A 21,662-nucleotide genomic window follows, 5' to 3' on the forward strand; every position below is an offset into this window, starting at 1 on the left:
TACGTTCCAACCCCAACTGGGTTCAGAAAGTTAATTCTATAATTTTTACTCTAATTACAAAGCTGAAACTCGCTATAGTTGGAGCCAGAACTGTTTTCTTGAATTTTCCCACTTAAATTTTCAAAACCTTCTATTGAATTTCACGCAAATGACAAAAATGTGACATCAAGTATGCATTTTTTTAGGCCTTTTCAATTAATTTTTTTATCCCCACCCTAATTAGCCTAGAGCTTATGAAACCCGACATTTGATTCGTTTCTTGGTGTGAAGCACGCGAATTTCTTTTCACAGAGAGTAGCAGTTCAGATAAACAACTCCGCCTGAATACCAGCGACACGTGGGAAGTATAAATCACGTGACCTCTCCCTCGCATGGAGTCAGAAGGGAGAAGTGTAAATAAACAAAAGATGGCCGGGGAGCTACTGTTTTTGACCTAAGAAGCAATACAGCGATACAGTAATAATAACAGTTTATCAAAGGTGAACAGATCGTATTTCCTATCTTCAACGCGTATTGCTCCTACGAACAGAAGATAAAGGAAATTCATCTGTTGGAAACGGAAAAAACTGGTGTAAAACTGATAACAATATCGGAACAGCAGTTTCCTGGGTTTGATCTTCTAACCAAATTTCGAGAAAATATCTGTTTTTAGCTGCGTTATAAACTTTGAAAACTGGTGCATCAAAAGAAAAAAAAATCATCCGCTATGAATAACGTTCTTTTTTGAAATGTGTATTGTTCACAAAACTGCAATATTTCTAACAATACAAAAGCTAACAGATTACGACTAACGTGTGCTCAAAAAGTATTGTTAGAAGATATTTGCTTGTTACGCTTTGATGTCATTGCAAAGGGAGAAGTTCAGAAGCCGAATAAATTCACTATCCACGGTCATAAAGTTGTTCTGAGCTGCAATAAACAGATAAACTCCGCTGAAAAATAGACTTACTCCCCAACACTTTTACTGTTTTACTGTGGTTTTTGGCACATGAGTCAATGCGGTTTCTTGTATTCTCTCCCTCCCTCTCTCCCTCTCTCTATATTTCGGGATCTCTGACCATGTGGTCATCACGGAATATAAACAGAAAATTTGTTTGTCGGAATGCTGCCCATCAATTATCAACTCTTTTACCAACCTTCTAATGTATGTTGTGTTCAAATAATCCACTTTGCGAAATTCGAAAGTGCTACATCAATTAGGAGCAAAAACGGTTTGCCCCAACATAATGAATTACTTTATAGGTATAATAATGATTTTACTGACTGGAAGAAAGTGTCTACAATAAAAGGCGAAAACACGCGGTCACTCAAAGGATAAGCAATACAGCGATGTTTGAAATTTATAATGCAGTTCACTAGCTAATATTTCCAGAGGAATTATTCTGGATTTTTTATCAAATGAGCGCCAGACCAAAATCGGACTAATTAGTACTTCCGCATCCTAGGATGAACTGACTAATTAGAACTCCAGCATCTGTGATGAAACGTCGTGCACACCGATATCATTTCCTGCAGCAATAATATAAAGAAACGAAGCAAAATATTGTAACAGAGCTATAATGCAAAATAATGTTAGAAAGTAAAAATGCAAAATATTGTTCTCAAAAACAATTGCAGTTTCGGCATCCTAGGATGAAGCTGACTTAGAGCTGCAATGCTGTTTTTTTTTATTATTATTATTATTTATTTTCTTTATTTATTTTTTGTTTTTGTATGGGCGGCTCCTAGAACAAAAGTTCATCTCGGCCTCGTTGCTCTGTTCAGTTTTTACGCATTGTCAGGGTAAGGCCAGTGTGTGTCGTGAAAAAAAAAAAAAATCATCCCGCTTAGGAATATCCCATGTTGGATGAAGACAGATGAAAAGGAAGGCAAGAGAGAGATAAAAAAATTTTTCATCCCGCACGGGAGAAAGTGACAGGAAAGAAAAACTGTTTGTGAGCTTATGTGTGTGTTCTGTATTGTGATGTTGTATTTGGGCATTCTGGCTACCTGGAAGCAGCAATCACCTGGACGACTGCCTCCAGGTACTCGTCCCTAGCAGGAGGGCAAGATCTCCCCTGCTAACTGCACGCCCTCCTCCCTGGGGAACTACTAGTAGTAGTAGTAGTGGCATGTGATGCAAGAAAGCAAGTGTATGAGCTTATGCAGCATCAGCCAAAAAAAAAAGTTTCCCAGGGAGGAAAGAAAAACTTGTATAAGATGAAGAGAGGGAAGGAGAAAAGAGGAGAAGCACTATCCTGGGCCAGGGAAGCCCCAATCCAGGATGGATTGCTAGAACAACACAAGAAAAAAAAAATAATAATAATAATATAATAAAATAAAATAAATAATAATAAATAAAATAAATGAAAGTTAGCACTCTGGACCTTTGACAATTTCTTGGCCTTCTCCCCACCAAAATTGTATTTTTTATTTCTCTCTCTCTCTCTCTCTCTCTCTCTCTCTCTCTCTCTCTCTCTCTCTCTCTCTCTCTCTCTCTCTCTCCAGGGTCGGACTAGAAAGGGTGGACTCCCTCCCCTAAGGAATTTTTTTTCCCTCAAGTGAAAGAAGGGAATTGGAAATTTCATGAAAATGAACCCTGTTTTTCTTCATTCGGTGAACGGCTACTCTGTCAGCGCAAGAGAAGTGAAATTACATTTGCAGCTCAGAATGGAATTCAAACATTGAAACACATGACATTTTTTGGTGAATTTTTCGGGCGTTGTGTGATAATGAAAATTCAATTTTTCTCTGGAAATTTTTTTATGATATCGAATGCATATCAAGGAAATATTGAAGTATTCAATAACAATTACTTACAATTTCCCAATCCCTCACTACGAGTAATGGATTGTTCTCACAATCTGTTACTAGCTGCGCATTTTTTTTTTTTTTTTCGTTTGTACACCAGGTGAGATGCATGTGAAGTTCCTTCGATATCAGTTTTCGAAGTTTATAACGCAGCTATGAATAGAAATATTTTCTTGAAATTTCGTAAGAAGATCAAATATACATCCATGAAACTGCTGTTCCGATTTAGTCCTCTAGAAACAATTACAATAAAGCGAACTTTTTTTTTATGAAATGCGCATTGTAGTGATCAGTTTTTTTCTTTCCGTTTCCAGTATAGCTTCCAGTAGATGAATTTCCTTGATTTTTTTTAGTAGATAATACATATTGAAGAAAGGAAATGCAATATTTTAGTTTTTCAAAACCAATTCGTTGCAATTCTTTCGTACAACAATTACGAAAAGCAATAAAGCTACTGTTGTGAGTGAGCCATGCAAATTAGTGTTCGCAAGTAATGATGCTCAACTGTTTGTTTTCCACGAAATCATAGGTTGTCTGTAAAAAACAGAAAGTTGTTTACAGTTTCATTTTCTCCTTGGATCACCTTGGTAACCCTAATGACGTAAGCTTGACCAGTCAATTATCTCTCTGCGTGCGTTGATTCGTTTTAGCCAGAGGCGCCGAGCTGACTTTTTGAACTAATGCTGTAACACGTTTTATTTTCAAAGCTTGGATCTTGTTTTACCGACATCAAAATTTAGTAAATTGAAATGTGATCGTACATTTTTGCTGTTTTAGAGTGAATTAATAGATTTTTTCTGAGCGATAAAGGTAGGAAATCAAAGAATATACTTCTGTTTATGTATATTGAGAGTTTCAATTTGGAAAATTGAGTAGAAATTATGAAAATTATTAGTTTTCTTCGGGGGGAGCAACTTTCGAGTTAGGGTTAAAAATTAGACAAAAACAGGGCGGACCTGGCTCGGGTTAAATGACAGTGATGAATAGATGTTGGAAATGATGTCCCATTTCAAAGTTTGTAAATAATATCAACACCAGGGGGATGATTAATGACCAGTACTAAGCAGCACGCCTTCAGGATGACTTGGATAACTTCCAGCATTGGTCAGGAAAGTAGAAAATATTTGTTAATGCAAATTAATAAATACAATTAACATTTTAGGGAAATCAATACTCTAGTAGTAGGAATTTTTGTAAGCAGGGCCCACATTTGTAGGTAAAAAGAAGCTATTTTCGTAGAGAGGGTATTCATTTGAACAAAGGTCATGCAAGGATTTTTGCTAGTATCATTGAGGACGTCATTAGCATTAGCTGACGCATATGATTCAAGTAAGCAAGCTTATAGAGCATCAGCCAACAAAAAAATCCATCCGGTCAGTCCAAATGTTTGTCTAGTTCAGCCTTAAATTTATTTAAGCTGTCAACTTCCACAACAACAGATGGAAGTCTGTTCCAGCAATCAACTACCTGCTGGCTAAACGTAAACTTCCACACATCTATTCTACAAATGTCTTTCCTCAGTTTGAATTTATGCTCCCTCAGGTTCTTAATCTCAGCAAGTGGAAGTATCTCATCAGCATTCAGCCTCCTCAAACCATTCACAGTTTTGCACACCTCAATCAGATCACTTAGCAGGTGACTAGTCTCCAGATGCTGCAATTGACAGAATTTAAGCCTCTCCTGGTAAGAGGAACCCTATTTGTTCCTCTTACCAATCTTGTTGCCCTTCTCTGTACTCATTCTAGCAACTCTACATCCTTCCTAAAATGAGGCCTCCAGACCTGTATGCAGTACTCAAGGTGTGGCCTGACCATTGTCTTATACAAAGGTAGAGTCACCTCCTTGTCTCTGCTATCAAAATTCCTATATATCAGCGTGGCCAACAGGTCGATCCCCATCTACCAGTCAATCATGCATTTAATTTTGGTCAATTATGATGAATTTGAAATAAATATGAAAAATAGTCAAAACCTATATATACGTCTGGTGAAGGCTGCTTGACAAAAAATCTGGTTTTTCTCAGCAATTTGAAGAAAATGTCTCCTAAAGTTAGGTATTTTTTTCATCCAGATGGAATAAAAACTCTTTCACATATTATTATGTGCCCCGCTGGGTACGCCTACTAGAAATCCATTGAAACACGTGACTGCTCTTGTTGCTACGCATCTGGTAGGCTTGTCTATTGAAGATTAATGCAGTTATGTTGTGTTGTGGAGAGCATAGTGTATGTGTCGAATTCTAATTTAGCTTACTTAATATTTAGTAACTTACTTAACAAGTACAGGTCACTATTGAAAAAAAGCCATGAATTAGGGTTGAATTTGAAAGTGTCTGCAATTCTGCCCCACGATAGGAGGGAGTATATGATGAGAGCCTTATCGGTCAATTCAGCCCTGGAAAGATTGTGCAAGGCTCAAGGGGTTGAATTGTTTCAGCATGATCTGTACTTGTTAACAGGAGAGACTGCTTCTACAGGGAGGGAATACACTTAAATAGAAAGGGTGTAAGAATATTTGCTGATGCTATCGAGGCAGTGTTAGGTGGGTCGAAACACTGCTGCCTTGGGTGGAAAAAAGACTAATAGATTAACAGTAGCCACTAGCAGAGGTGAAAGTGATTCTTGCACTGCTTCTATTGGAATGAGCACCAGCCTGGAAAACAAGATGCAGAATATTTCAGAGAAGGCTGGGAGTCATTGCAGTACAAGTAAAGACATGGGTTGTGTTAGGGTAGCTAAGAATAGGAACAGGTGCATGTATACTTGCGTGTACACCAGTGCTAGCAGTTTGGTAAATAAATTTGATGCATTCAAGGTATAGCTCAAAATATCCAATTTATTGTTGGGATATCAGAGACGTCGTGTTACACAGATATAGGGAATGCAGAACTGAAATTTGGGGAGTAAAATGCGTAGAGAAATTATAGACAGGATAGGAAGGGCGATGGGTTATGCTATTAGTTAAGAAACATAAAATCCAAGGAAGTGAAGCCAATCGACATCACTGGACAGCGCAGTGTCGAGTTAGTTTGGTGTAACATAAGCATTGGGACATCAAAATTTAGAGTAGGTGTGTGCTATAGGCCTAATGATTCTGATGAGTATAATAAGAAACCTCAGGGAAATAGAGTGGGCCATTAAATCAGAGAGTCTTATAATGGGGGACTTTAATTTCCTAGATATTGACTCGAATTTGTGGGTTGGTCACATACACACTAGCAAGGGTTTCTGGGGATTTATTGGATGATTGTTTTCTACATCAGCATGTTCGTGAGGCAAATAGAGGGAGTAATACTCTTGATCTGATTATCAGTAGTGATTCTTCATGCATTAAGAATCTGCAGATAAAGGAACCACTAGGTGGCAGTGATCACAGTGTGCTGAAGTGGGATTTACTCAGAGGTAACTACCATCAGGGGTAAATGGAAGGTTTTTTGCTTTCGTAAAGGCGACTACGATGGTCTGAAACAGTATTTAAATTCTATGCAGTGGGATCAACTGATGATGTTACCAACAGCAAATTCAAAATGGAAAGCATTCAAAGAACTTATCCTGGAAGTGAGTAGGCTTTTCATACCAAATAAGAAATATTGTTCAAGGTTGAGGCCTAAATAGATGTCAGATGAACTAATGAGACATATGGCAGAGAAGAAAAATGCAAGGGATACATATAAATTAATGGGTAACATGGAAGCCTATGATAGATATAAGTTGGTGTGTTACCAAGTCAGAAAGGAGATTAGGCAGGCGAAGACAGATTATGAGAAATCCTTGGCAAAGGATGCAAAGAAAAACAGAAAAGAGTTCTTTACCTATGTAAACTCTAGAAGGAAAGTAAGGAATCAAATTGGTCCACTGGATATTAATAGTTCAACAGTTGAGGACCCTGTTCAGGTGGCTAAGAAACCGAACAAGTATTTTGCATCTTCTTTCAAACATGACGGAATTATTCAGGAAGGGGAATGCCAGAGGTGAAGTAAAGTCTGGCAGTGAGCTAGATGATTTTGTAATAACTGAGAGGAAAGTGGAAGAGGAATTGTTGAGGATAAACATAAAAAAGGCATCTGAGATGGATGGTATCTATCCAGTTATATTAAGGAGGCAGCAAAGGAAGTAAGCAAACCCTTAGCCATAATTATGAGAGCTTCTTTGGACTCAAGGAGGAACCCATAGACTGGAGATGTGCAAATGTGACCCCAATTCACAAAGGAGGATCAAAGGCTGACACAAGTAATTATAGACCTGTGAGTTTAACTTCTGTTCCTGGAAAGTTAATGGAGGCACTGGTTAAAGAAGCACTCCAGAATCATCTAGACAAGACTTCAGTTATAGTTTCGACACAGCATGGTTTTGTTAAGGGAAAGTCTTGTCTGACCAATTTGATTGGATACTATGATCCAGTCACAAAATAACTGGATGCAGGGAATAATTTTGATATTATATATTTGGATCTTAGAAAGGCTTTTGATACTGTTGCATATGGAAGACTGCTGCACTAATTGGAGGAGTGTGGCATTGGAGGCAAATTGCTGCTATGCATAAAGGGATGGTTGACGGGGAGAAGACAGAGAGTGGTAATCAATGGACGCTTCCCATCGTCGACTAATGTTATTATCAGAGTCACTCAGGGTTCAGTGTTGGGTCCATTTTTGTTTTCTGTTACTATAAATGATATTGATGACGGTATAGGAAGCTTAATGTCCAATTTTGCAGACGATATGAAGGTTGGCAGGGTTCTTAAAGACACTACCGATGCTATCCTGCTGCAACTGGATCTGGAAAGGTTGAGCAGATGGGTTTGAAAGGTGGCAAATGAAGTTTAACATAGAGAAATGTAAAGTAGTACATATGGGAAACAGCAACCCCAAAGCAACGTATCGACTCTGTCGTACTACACTGACAGTGGTAGAGAATGAAAAGGACCTGGGGGAAATTGTGCAGGCAGATATGAAGTTCTCTGAGCAGTGCAGATGGGCTGCAAGAGTATCTCATGGTGCCTTGTCAATAATATACAGAAATTTTTCTAGCATGGATAAGGAGGTGATTATTCCCTTGTATAAAGCAATGGTCAGGCCACACCTTGGGTACTGTGTACAGGTCTGGAGGCATCATTTCAAGATGGGTATAGAGCTGCTGGAACGAGTACGGAGAAGTGAAACAAGATTAGTTAATAGAAGAAAGGGTTGCTCTGACGAAGAAAGTCTTAAGTTTTGCAAATTAGTGTCTGGAGACTAGGCACGGGCGAGGTGATATCTGATGGAGGTGTACAAAAACTTGAATGGTTTAAGGATGCTGACTGCCGATGGGATTCTTCCTCTTGCTCAGAATAATCACCTCAGAGGACATAAATTCTGATTGAGGAAAGACATGTAGGATAGATGTTCGGAAATTTCCCTTTAGCCAGCGGGTACTTGGTTGGTGGAACAGACTTCCTTCACTTGTTGTGGAAGTTGATAGCCTAAATAAATTGAAGGCTCAGCTGCACAGGTATTTCGAACGAATGGAGGGGTGAAATGGAAGGGGTTTTTTTTTGGCTGATGCTGCATAAGCTTGCTTTCTTGCATCATATGCCTCTACTAATGCTAATGCTAATAACTGGAGAGTACTTATACATTAATTTAAGATGAATACTACGAAAGAGAGTAAAACATGTCATTTTCATTATGAATGGGAAGTAGAATATTTTTTGTAATGATAAAAGAAAAATGCTTGATTTGCAATGCGTTTGTTGCTATAGCTCGTAAAAACCAAACAGCAAATAACATTTTCGTATATGAAACAAAAAAATACGAAGAATTGCTCTTGTCTTACGGACTTGCATACAGACGTTTCTTTGCTGTTGGCCTATATCCCTGATTTTGAAAGATTGGAAGATGACACGAAGTCACAAACTTTATATAAAATTAAACATTTAAATATGTATGAATTTAAAATAAGAATTCTGAATTGTATTTAATTTTAAAATTTATAAACAACATATTTCAACAGGTGTTGATTAATTTTTTAACCATGTGCAATGAAATTCTTGAGATGGTAGATCGCAACACAAATTAAGTCGCCCACCCCTGCTATATATCATTGACAAAACTACTTGAGCTGCTCTGGTTGCTTGTCTGCACTGCTCAGAGAACTTCATATGTGACTGCACAATTACCTCCATGTCTTTTGCAGTTTGGGGAAAGAAGGGTAATATAGATCTACAATTATTTTGATTTTATGGGTCAAAGTATTGCTTGCACTCACCTCAAGAATTATTGTTTATTGCAACAACAGATGATGTTCGCAAGATGTTGTAACGTTTCATATGAGTGGAATGAGAAAGATGGAAACAAGCCAAATAGCATAAAAGCATATGTCAGAGTAGTAGTAGTAGTAGTAGTGGCATGTGATGCAAGAAAGCAAGTGTATGAGCTTATGCAGCATCAGCCAAAAAAAATCACACCATTCCCTCCAAATGCCTGTCCAGTTCTTCTTTAAATTTATTCAACCTATCAACTTCCACAACAACAGATGGAAGTTTGTTGGAGCATTTAACCACCCATTGGCTAAAGGCAAATTTCCGCACATCTATTCTACATGTCCTTTTTTAATTTGAATTTATGCCTCCTTACGTTTGTAATCTGAACAAGTGGAAGGATCCCATCAGAATTCAGCGTGCTCAACCCATTCAAGGCCTTATACACCTCAATCAGATCACTGCGCAGGTGCCTAGTCTCCAGCCACTGCAATTTGCAGAACTTAAGCCTCTCTTAGTAAGAGAATCCCTTCATTCCCCTCACCAATCTTGTTGCCCTTCTCTATACACGCTCAAGTAAATCTACATCCTTCCTAAAATGAGGCCTCCAGACCTGTATGCAGTACTCAAGGCGTGGCCTGACCATTGCATTATACAGAGGGATAATCACTTCCTTTTCTCTGCTAGAAAAATTCCTATATATCATTGAGAAAACCCCATGACCTACCCTGGCAGCCTGTCTGCATTGCTGCAGAAAACAATGATCCAATAAATCCACAAAACTCTGACTGGTGTGTGGGTGACCAACCCACAAGTTCCAGCCAATATCTGGGAAGTTAAAATCCCCCATTATAAGACATTCCGATTTACTACCCCACTCTATTTCTCTGTACAATTGTTCATTGTGCTCATTCGAATCATTAGGCCGATAACACGCTCCTACTCTTATTTTTGCTTTCGCAGTGCCTATGTCATACCAAACTGACTCAACAGTGCATTGTTCATCTGTATCAACTGGATGCACTTCTTTTGATTTTATATTTTTCTTAATTAACCTCCTCCCTTTGTATCCTGTACATCCTTTCTGTACACGTTGTACTCGCCAAATTCCAGTTCAGCATTCCTTATATCTGTGTGACACCACGTCTCTGCTATCCCAACAATATTCGCCTTTGATGTCTTGACCAACACTTGCAGTTCATCAAATTTATTTACTGTACTTCTAGCATTGGTATACATGCTCCTACTCCTATTCTTAGTTACCCTAACACATCCGATATACCCACCTATTTCAGGATGACTGCCATCCGTCCCTGAAACCCCCAACACTCCACGCTCCAGGTCGCTAGTTATTCTAATAGAAGTTGTCCAAGAATCACCTTGACCTCTGCCTACGGCTACTGTTAAACTATTAGTCGTTGTATCCCCCCCAAGCTATCAGTTTTCCGACCCACCTAACATTGCCTCGATAGCATCAGAAAATGTTCTTGCTCCTTTTCTATTTAAATGTATCCCATCCCTATAGAAGCAGTCTCTCCTGTTAACAAGTACAGTCCAGGCTGAAAAAAATTCTACCCCTTGAGCCTTGCACATTCTTTCTAAGGCCGAATTGATCGACAAGGCTCTCATCATATACTCCCTTCTGTCGTGTCTGGGCAGAATTGCAGACACTTTCAAATTCAACCCTAATTCTCGGCTTTTGTTCAACAGTGACCTGACTTGTTAAGTAATTCTGCCAGTCTCCTACTCCTAATATCATTAGTGCCAACGTGTACAACTATATCACCTTTTGTGCCCTTAAAAGATGATGTCTGCTCTACAACGTCGCCAACCATTGCCCCTGGCAGCCATACCCTGGTCCTATTCCACCTAACCTTTTTACAAAGCATGTTTCCCGTTTCCCTGACAATAGAGTCACGAACAACTACTAGTTCCTGTGGGGCCAGCGCATTCTGCCTTGGGGGTTGCCGCTGTGTTACGTGATGACCAAGTGCTAGCTCTGGCATTGATGTGGGCATCTGAGAGCCTGATGGGCCCCTCAATTTTGATCTTTCGAGTGCATCCACCCTGTCCTTCAAACTGTCATATAGGCCCATAACACCGCTGAGTTGTCGCCTGATTTCCTTACACTCCGTACATCGCGCACACACAAAGGCATCCCCCATGGCAATGTTATGTCCCGTTCCAGAAAGTTCAGCAAACATTTCACAACATACTGCCATGCAAAAATTGGGGATGAGCACTCCACTGTGAGAAAAAAATAGAACGGGTGATAGTGTTGTGGTTCTTATCAAAAGTAGGCTAGGTAGTAACTTGTTGAATACGTTTTCAGGAAAAGTACCAGTAGCACAGGTTTCAGGATGTTTGCATGTGGTCTATGAATAATAGGCCACTAAAATAAATTAACTCACAAGATCACTGAGAGTTACAACTTGGGAAATATTAGGAGGTAATAGCTAGTCTGTGTCAACTGATAGGAATTGATTACAGAGAATTCTTTTGTTGTTTTGCAGGTAGCAAGCCTACTTGGCTTTCTTGTATCATTTAGTCATTCTAATTCTAATAATTATATGCATAAATTTAAATCCCTTGTTAAATTCAGTCTTTTTTCATTCATTCAGTCTTTTTTTGACTTATGTATTAAACTGATTATTAAAAGCCAATTAGTATTTTGTAATCAGGTAAAGGGAACTTTATCTTTAATCAATTATGAATTAAAGAGAAAAAAAAATTCTTTCCAGACCTGAAGATGTCCTTTTGAAATTAGAAAAAGCATTTACCAATGCTGATGTTGTCGTTTCAACTGGTGGGGTGTCAATGGGAGAGAAGGTAGGAAAACGTTTGTTCTGATTCAAGGAAAATTAGTAAAAAATTTTTTTTAAATGACAATAGCTATTAGTGCTTCCCAAGATGTTGAATAGGGTTAGGTTCAACTGATCTAGACTGTCAAATTATTAAAAAAAAGTTCCTTTTTAGTATAAAATTAGTTTATAATTCCAGAGCAGTAAAAAAAAACCATCATCTTACTATTATTATTTAGAATTAAAAGATAGGAACTAGCATAATCTTACTATTATTATTTAGAATTAAAAGATAGGAACTAGCATAATCTTACTATTATTATTTAGAATTAAAAGATAGGAACTAGCATAATCTTACTATTATTATTTATATTTACACATTTTTTTCCACTACTTATACTATAACCTAGGGTTATAGTATAACCTAGGGTTATACTATAACCCTAGGGTTATAGTATAACCCTAGTATAACCCTAGTAGAAAAAAAAAATTCCATTTTATCTATCCATTCCAATCAACAGTTTATCAATCAGCCACTGGCTAAAGAAACACTTTTCATATCTATTTGGCAGCCATCCTTCATCAATTTGAATTTATACTTGTGTATAGTCTGAGTGAGAGGAAGGAGTGCACTAGCATTGAGTTTGCTCAATCCATTCAAAACCTTAAACACCTGAATCATATCACTCTGCAGGTGCATTGTTTACAAATGCTGCAATTTGTAGAACCAATGCCTTTCTTGTTAAGAGCACCCCTTTGTTCCCCTCACCAATCTTGTCTTTCTCTACTCATTTGTTGTATGAGATGAGCCGTGATTCAATGGACAACTGAGATGAGCAGTGATTGAATCAACTGATAACTGAAATTCTGTCAGAAAGTGTACATGGCATTTGGCAGACTCTAAGTGGAAATGGGGAGACACTTGAGATTAGAACTGAGGCCACATATATTTGTGAAATGAATGAAATGAAGAAGGGTTTGGTTAGTTTAGATCTTTTCACAGATAAATTTTCTCTAATAGTTTGACAATTAATAGTGTATTCGGTAGTAAGAAATGTGGGGGGACATGCTGTATGACATAAATTTTTGGTATGGCCTGCGCATAGTAAAAATATACTCAGCTCCTTGACAATGCCCACACCCGCATACCCACTACTCGGACTTCCTCTAGTCACTAATGGCTGAGAGAGAGATTACACATTAGCTGATCCGAAACCCTCCTATGGAGTTACCGGTAAGTTTAGAGCTGTACCTTCGAAATGTAAGGAAGATTGGATCTCACCGTGATGTCCATCTTAACCTCAAAAGACACCAGTTATACTGCATGATGGAAGAGATGGTGCAGGGTTTCCTGGAACTTTGCTCTGGTCACTTAACATGGGTTCTGCCATTTCAAGCCTCCAATAAGCAAAGTTCTGGTACTGCAGCAGTTGATAATGGAGTCATCTACCACTTAGTATTCCTGGTAACAGAATTCGGTGGCATTCCTCTTTGTGCTGTGAATACCACATGTTGACCCCTACTTATATTGGTTTGTAACCGGATGGTCCCCCACAATGTGCTAGGTGCAGTATTTCGGGACTTTCAAACCTTTTTCTTTATTATTTTTACTACTTTTTCACAGTTCCATTTAAGCTGACGTTATTTCTGAATCCTGTCCTCTGCAGCCAGAACCAGTAAGATTCACTTCGAAAAATATAGACTGACCGGATGACCTGCCTTTGATTCTTCTATTTTCTGGATTTCTCAGACATCACCTGTATCATTGAAATCTCTTTCCATAATTCAACTTGATAAAATTCAAAATTCAGTAATTAAAGCTTCTGTTTTTCCATTAATAAAAGCATATGATGCAAGAAACCAAGCTTATGCAGCAACAGCCAAAAACCCCTCCCATTTCATCCCTCCATTCGTTCCAAATGCCTGTCCAGCTCAGCCTTAAATTTATTTAGGCAATCAACTTCCACAATAAAAGATATAGGTCTGTTCCACCAATCAACTACCGGTTACCTAAAGGCAAATTTCCACACATCTCTTCTACAACTGTCTTTCTTCAATTAGAATCTATGCTCCTTCAGGTTCTTAATCTGAGCAAGAGGAAAAATTCTTATCAATCTTCAAGAAAAAATATAACCGTTAGGTCTTCCCCGAGGTGGACCCAAGAGCTAACCACATAAAGAAAGCAAGTTCACAGGGCAAGCCATTATTATTAGAGACATCGAGATTGACCTCAGGATGATGTTAGAGATTTTGCTCACGCTACGCATATTTAAAAAAGAAATACGTTTAGGCTATTGCTGCTCTCAAATGGTAATTCTGGTTTGGTTTTCTTCATAATCTGGGAACACCTATTACTATTAATAGCCTTATGTTACAAGAAAGCCTGAGGCTTATGCTGCACCAGGCAATACTTTGGGCTTGCTATATATGCTTTTATCTGCGAAAATGTTTACTCCAAATACATATGGATGATGCAAGAAATCATGCTTAAATACCATAAGTCAAAACACACACACACACGTCTCATTTTACTCAACCACGAACTCCAAATGTTTGTCTAGTTCTGCCTTGAATCTCTTTAAGCTATCAACTTCTAGAATGACAGATGGAAGTTTTATCTAGCAATGAACCACATGCTGGCTAAAGGTAAACTTCTCCACATCTATACTACAACTGTCTTTCCTCAATTTGAATTTATACGCATAAATCAAGGCTTTATACACATAAATCAAGGCTTTATACACATAAATCAGATCACCTCGCAGGGGCCTGGTCTCCAGACACTGTAATTTGCAAAATTTAAGCCTTTCGTGAGAGCAACCTTTTGTTCCATTCACTAATCTTGTTGCCCATCTCTGTACTTGGTGTAACAGCTTACATCCTTCTTAAAATGAGGCCTCCAGATCTGTATACAGTACTCAACGTGAAGCCTGACCATTGCCTTATAAAAGGGGATAATCACCTCCTTATCCCTGCTAGAAAAATTCCTGTATATTATTGACAAGAAACATGAGCTTCTCTTGCACACCGTCTGCACTGCTCAGAAAACTTCATATCTGCCTGCACAATTACCCTCAGGTCATTTTCACTCTCAACCTCTGTTGGTGTAGTACCACACAGTTGAAACATTACCCTGGGGCTACTGCTTCCCATATGCAGTACTTTACATTTGTCAGTGTTAAACTTGCGCCTCCGTAGCCAGGTGGGAAGGAGCAGCAGTGCATAGCACACGCTTCTTGATTAGACCGGGGTTCGAGCCCGTCACCACCAAATACGGAGAATGCGGAAAGGTCAGGGAATGACCACCGCATATCCCGGAGCAATATGGTCTTAGTTGCTAATGCTCCTAAAAACCAAATAACAAATCAGTGTTAAACTTCATTCGCCTCCACCCAGCCCATATACTCAACTTTTCAGTATCATGTTGCAGCAGCGTACTGTCATTAAAGTCATTAACAACCCTGGCGACCTTCATATTGTCTGGGAACTAGGACATTAAGCCTGATATACCATCATCAATATCATTAATGAATACAGAAAAACAATGGACCCAAAACTGCACCCTGCGTGACTCCACTAATAATATTAGTTCATATTAGTTCATGAAGGACAGTGTCCCTTGAATACCACTCTTTGTTTTCTCCCAGTCAATCATCCCTTTATCAGTAGAAGAAATTTGCTTCCAGTGCCGAACTTCTCCAATTTGTGCAGCAGTCTTCCATGTGCAACAGTAACAAAATCCTTTCTAAGATCCAAATATATGATATCAAAATTGTTCTTTGCATCTAATTGCTTTGTGACAACGTAAAAGTATCTAATCAAATTGGTCAGACAAGTCTTCCCCCTTAACAAATCTATGCTGTGTCCGAGCTATAACTGAGGTCTTGTCTAGATGATGCAATACTTGTTTAACCAGTGCCTCCATTAATTTCCCAGGAACACAAGTTAAACTAACAGGTCTGTAATTACCTCTGTCTCCCTTTGATCCTCCTTTGTGGATTGGGGTCATATTTCAACATTTTCAGCCCATAGGGCACATCCCTTGAGTCCAAGTGCTGTCATAATTATGGCTAAGGGTTTGTTTACTTCCTTTGCTGCCTCCTTCAATATAATTGGATAGATTCCAGCCACCCGTGTGCCTTTCTTACGTTAATCTTGAACAATTTCTCCTCCACTTTACTCTCAGTTATTACAAGATTATCTAGCTTACTGCCAGAGTTTAATAAAACCCAGGCATTCCTCTCCCTGAATAACTCCTCATGTGTGAAAATAGATGCAAAATATTCATTTAGTTTGTTTGCTACCTGAGCAGGATCATCAACAGTTGAAACATTAATATCAAGTGGACCAATCTGATTCATTCCCTTCCTTCTAGAGTTTACATAAGTAATGATCTCTTTGTTGTTTTTCTTTGCATCCTTTGCCAAAGATTTCTCATAATATGTCTTTACCTGCCTAACCTCCTTTGTGACTTGGTTACAGACCAGCTAATATCTCATATGCTTCTGTTGTCACCTGTTAATTTATATATGCCATGCACTTTTCTTCTCTGCCACAGGTGTAATTAGTCCATCTGACCTCGATTTAGGCCTAAATCTTGAACAATATTTCTTATTTGGTATGAAAAGCCTAGTAGCTTCCAAGATTATTTCTTTGAATACTTCCCATTTTGAGGCGTCTCTGTAGCCAGGTGGGAAGGAGCAGCAGTGCGTAGCACACGCTTCTTGATTAGACCGGGGTTCGAGCCCGTCACCACCAAATACGGAGGATGTGGACAGGTCAGGGAGTGACCACCGCATATCCCGGAGCAATATGGCCTTAGTTGCTAATGCTCCTAAAAATCCAAATAACAACAATAACTTCCCATTTTGAATTTGCTGTTTATATTATCATCAGTTGGGCACACCATATAGAATTTAAATACTGGCTCAAAGCACCGTACCCATGATGATAGTTACTTTTTTTTTTTTGAGTAAATCCAACTTCAGCACACGGATCACTGCCACCTATTTGTTTCTTTATCTGCAGACTTAATGCATGCAGAATCATTATTGATAATCAGATCAAGAGAATTACTCCCTCTAGTTGACTTCTGAACATTCTGTTGCTGCTGTAGAAAACAATCGTCCAATAAATCCACAAAAGCCTTGCTAATGTGTGACCTGTCGTGACCTGTGTGACCTGACCAACCCAAAAACCTGTCGATCTCTGGGAAATCTTATATTATAAGACTCTGATTTACTGGCCCACTATTTCTCTGCACAATTGCTCATAATACTTAACAGATTCTTTAGACCTATAACACGCTCCTACTCTCATTTTTCCTTTTACGGTGTTTATGTCACACAAAACAGACTCATCATTGCATTGTCCAACATAAGTTGGATGCACTGCCATAGAGTTTATGTATATATTAACTAACAGCATAACCCTTCCTCCCTTTCTGTACACATTGTACTCCCCAAATTTCAATTCTGCACTGCTTATGTCTGTGTGACACCACATCTCTGATATCCCAACAATACAGCAAACCCCCCGCTATTTGCGGGGGTTACTTTCCTGAGAAATTCTGCAAATACTGAGTTATGGCTCCCATAGTAATAAAGGGGTTCTAATCCAAAGGATGAAATATATAAGAAAAACTAGTCTAAAATTATTTCTATGTATGTATTATATGTACCTTCATACTATGACTATGTACATAGACAGTACATAGTGAAATGCAAGCACATGGCATCGAAATGAAAATAAGAAACAGTTTAATATTAAATGTAATATTTATTAGAAATTTCAAAGAAATCGTTCAAACCAGTGTCTTTGCTAACTAAAAATCTAATCCCACCAGTGCTATCACCTGTTTCGCTAAAGTGTTGATAAAGGAGTTTTGCCTTTTCACGAAAGATTAGTGTACTTAACGGAATTTTATTTTGAGTTCGGTCTTCTATCCACAGATTTAAAGCTTTTTCCGTTTTTTCTAATTTAACATCATGAGTAACATAGCAAATTTTTGAAGCAATTAACGCGTTTTTACGGACACAATGGCGGATTTTTTCTTCCGATTTCTTGATTGATCGTACCGTTGACTCATTGATTTTATAATGTTTTGCCACTGAGGAGACACTTTCACCATTAGAAATTTTATCCAATAACTCAATTTTATTCGCTAATGTTATCACCTTCTTTGATCTTTTCACATATCCCTTGTTATTCGTAGCCATATTTTTGTCCGGGTTAGAAAGAACTTGTCCACAATAAAGTCACTTTCTTCCATTAACCCACTCGAAAAAGTCTGTTTTATACTGCAAAATGGTACATTTATCACTTTTGTAAGCATATCAATTTATAAATTGATATCAATTTATAAATTGATAAATTCATTCAATTTATAAGCATATAAATTAAAAGAAAATGACCAAACCTTCCATGACAAGCGCATAACACATACTAAACAAGGACTAGAGAGAAACATCCACGCTCGCGATTTTGTCACCCCTCTCCCCCACCCACTGAGCGCTGTTTTGACTGGGAAAGATAATTTTAGCCGTGCCCATGTTTTTTATGGCGGAAAATGTTCACGGCGCTTTAAAATTCACATTTTTTTAGGTTTTATTTAATATTAAATCAGCGACCGCGAAACTGCCAATACAGATACCGCGAATAGCGGGGGTTTACTGTACCTGCCTTTTATGTGTTGACTAGCACTTCAAGCTCTTCAAATTTATTGACACTACTCCTAGCATCGATGTACACACAAGTATACATGCACATGTTTCTACCTTCGTACTTCCTTTGCTACTCTTATTTACCTAAATTTCTACTTTTATTTACACTAACACAGCCCGTGTATTTACATGTTCCACTATGACCCCCTAGCAATCCTGGAAATCCCCAGTGCCTTGCTTTCCATGCCGCTGCTCAATTGCATTTCAATAGAAACAGTGCAAAAATCACTTTCCCCTGTGCCAGCTGCTATTCTTAATCTGTTGGTCCATGTATCCCCCTAAGCTAGCAGTTTTCCGACCCACCTAACTTTGCCTCGAGAGCATCAGCAAATATTCTTGCACCCTTTCTTTTTAAGTGTATACCATCCATGTGTAAAGCAGTCTCTCCTGTTAACAAGCACAGACCAGGCTGAGAAAAATTCTTCGCCTTGAGCCTTTCACAGACTGCAGTGCCGAATTGATCGAAAAGACTCTCATCATATACTCCCTCCTATCGTGTCTGGGTAGAATTGCAGACACTTTCAAATTCAACCCTAACTCATGGCTTTTTTAACATTGATCTGTACTTTTTAAGTAATTCCGCTGGTCTCCTACTTTTAATATCTCTAGGGCCAACGTGTACAAAAATATCATCCTTTGTGCCCTGAAAAGATGAAATCTGCTCTACAATGTTATCAACCTTTGCCTCTAGCAGTCATACCCTGGTCCTCTTCCAACTATCATTTCTGTACAATATTTTACAGTGCATTGTGTTTTGCGGCTTGCTGCTGTTTTGAGTGTTCAACTGCAATCTGTGGCATTCATGTGGGCAGCTGAGTTGATGCTATCTGTCCAAGTTGAGGGCCATCGATGGGCCCTCAACTTGGACAGATAGCATTGATGCTATACCAGCCAGTCTGTTTCTGGTGGATGACGTAGTAGTAATATCGGCATATGATGCAAGAAAGCGTGTGTGTGAACTTATGCAGCATCAGGCAAAAAAAAAATCACACCATTTCCTCCAAATGCCTGTACAGTTCCTCCTTAAATTTATTCAACCTATCAACTTCCACAAAAACAGATGGACGTTTGTTCCAGTAATTAACTGCCCGCTGGCTAAAGGCCACTTTCCGTAAATCTATTCGACATCTGTCTTTTCTTAATTTGAATTTATGCCCCCTTAGGTTCGCAATCTGAACAAGTGGAAGGAACCCATCAGAATTCAGCATGCTCAACCCATTCAAGGCCTTATACACATCAATCAGATCACCGCCCAGGTGCCTAGTCTCCAGCCACTGCAATTTGCAGAACTTAAGCCTCTCTTAGCATTAGCATTAGCATTAGTAGAGGCATTTGATGCAAGAAAGCAAGCTTATGCAGCATCAGCCAAAAAAAAAAAAAAAAAAAAAAAAAAACCTTTCCACTTCACCCCTCTGTTCGTTCAAAATACCTGTCCAGCTGAGCCTTAAACTTATTTAGGCTATCAACCTCCACCACAAGGGATGGCAGTCTGTTCCACCAACCAACCACCCGCTGGCTAAAGGCAAATTTCCGCACGTCTATCCTACATCTGTCTTTCCTCAATTTAAATTTATGCCCTCTCAGGTGATTTTTCTGAGCTATAGGAAGAATCCCATCAGCATTGAGCATGCTTAAACCATTCAAGGCTTTATACACCTCTATCAGATCACCTCGCTGGTGCCTAGTCTCCAGACACTGTAATTTGCAAAACTTAAGCCTTTCTTCGTAAGAGCACCCCTTTGTTCCATTCACTAATCTTGTTGCCCTTCTCTGTACTCGTTCCAGCAGCTCTACATCCTTCTTGAAATGAGGCCTCCAGACCTGTATACAGTACTCTAGGTGTGGCCTGACCATTGCCTTATACAATGGAATAATCACCTCCTTATCCCTGCTGGAAAAATTCCTGTATATCATTGACAATACTCCATGAGCTACTCTTGCAGCCCATCTGCACTGCTCAGAGAACTTCATATCTGCCTGCACAATCACCCCCAAGTCCCTTTCATTCTCTACCACTGTCAGTGTAGTACCACAGAGTTGATACGTTGCTCTGGGGTTGCTTTTTCCCATGTGTAGTACTTTACATTTGTCAATGTTAAACTTCATTTGCCACCTCTCAGCCCATCTGCTCAACCTTTCCAGATCCTGTTGCAGCAGCATAGTGTCAGTAGTGTCCTTGACAACCCTGCCAACCTTTGTATCATCTGCAAACTTGGACATTAAGCTTGATATACCATCATCAATATCATTTATAAATACAGAAAACAATAATGGACCCAACACTGAGCCCTGAGGGTCTCCACTAATAACATTAGTCCACGATGAGCAGTGTCCATTGATTACCACTCTCTGTCTTCTCCCCTCAACCACCCCTTTATCCATAGCAGCAATTTGCCTCCAATGTCACACTGCTCCAATTTGTGTAGCAGTCTTCCATGTGCAACAGTATCAAAAGCCTTTCTAAGATCCAAGTATATAATATCAAAGTTATTCCCTGCATCCAGTTCTTTTGTGACTGCATCATAGTATCCAATCAAGTTGGTCAGGCAAGACTTCCCCTTAACAAATCCATGCTGTGTCTGAGCTATAACTGAAGTCTTGTCTAAATGATCCTGCAGTGCTTCTTTAACCAGTGCCTCCATTAATTTTCCTGGAACAGAAGTTAAGCTCACAGGTCTATAATTACTTGTGTCAGCCTTTGATCCTCCTTTGTGAATTGGGGTCACATTTGCACATTTCCAGTCTATGGGTACCTCCCCTGAGTCCAAGGAAGCTCTCATAATTATGGCTAAGGGTTTGCTTACTTCCTTTGCTGCCTCCTTTAATATAACTGGATAGATCCCATCCACCCCGGGTGCCTTTCTTGTGTTTATCTTCAGCAGTTTCTCCTCCACTTTACTCCCAGTTATTTCAAGATTCTGTAGCTTACTGCTAGAGTTGAATACACCTCTGGCATTCCCCTTGCTGAATAACTCCTCATGTGTGAATGTCGATGCAAAATATTCATTTAGTTTGTTAGCTACCTGAGCAGGATCATCAACAGTTGACCCATCAATATCAAGTGGACCAATCTGATTCATCCCCTTCCTTCTAGAGTTTACATAAGTAAAGAACTC

General features: G+C 38.9%; 1 protein-coding gene across 1 annotated transcript in view; it reads left to right on the plus strand.

Moving 5' to 3' along the window:
• Nucleotides 1–21,662, plus strand: part of cin (Molybdenum cofactor synthesis protein cinnamon) — a 321,839-nt gene that overhangs the window by 266,731 nt on the left and 33,446 nt on the right. The window contains exon 17 of the mRNA XM_090376470.1: nt 11,765–11,852. Coding sequence (XP_090232596.1) covers nt 11,765–11,852 — 88 coding nt within the window. The remainder of the gene's footprint in view (nt 1–11,764; nt 11,853–21,662) is intronic.

Source organism: Mastigoproctus giganteus, chromosome 6 (assembly GCF_048544385.1).
Source record: "Mastigoproctus giganteus isolate SK-2022 chromosome 6, ASM4854438v1, whole genome shotgun sequence".
NCBI lineage: Eukaryota > Metazoa > Arthropoda > Arachnida > Uropygi > Thelyphonidae > Mastigoproctus > Mastigoproctus giganteus.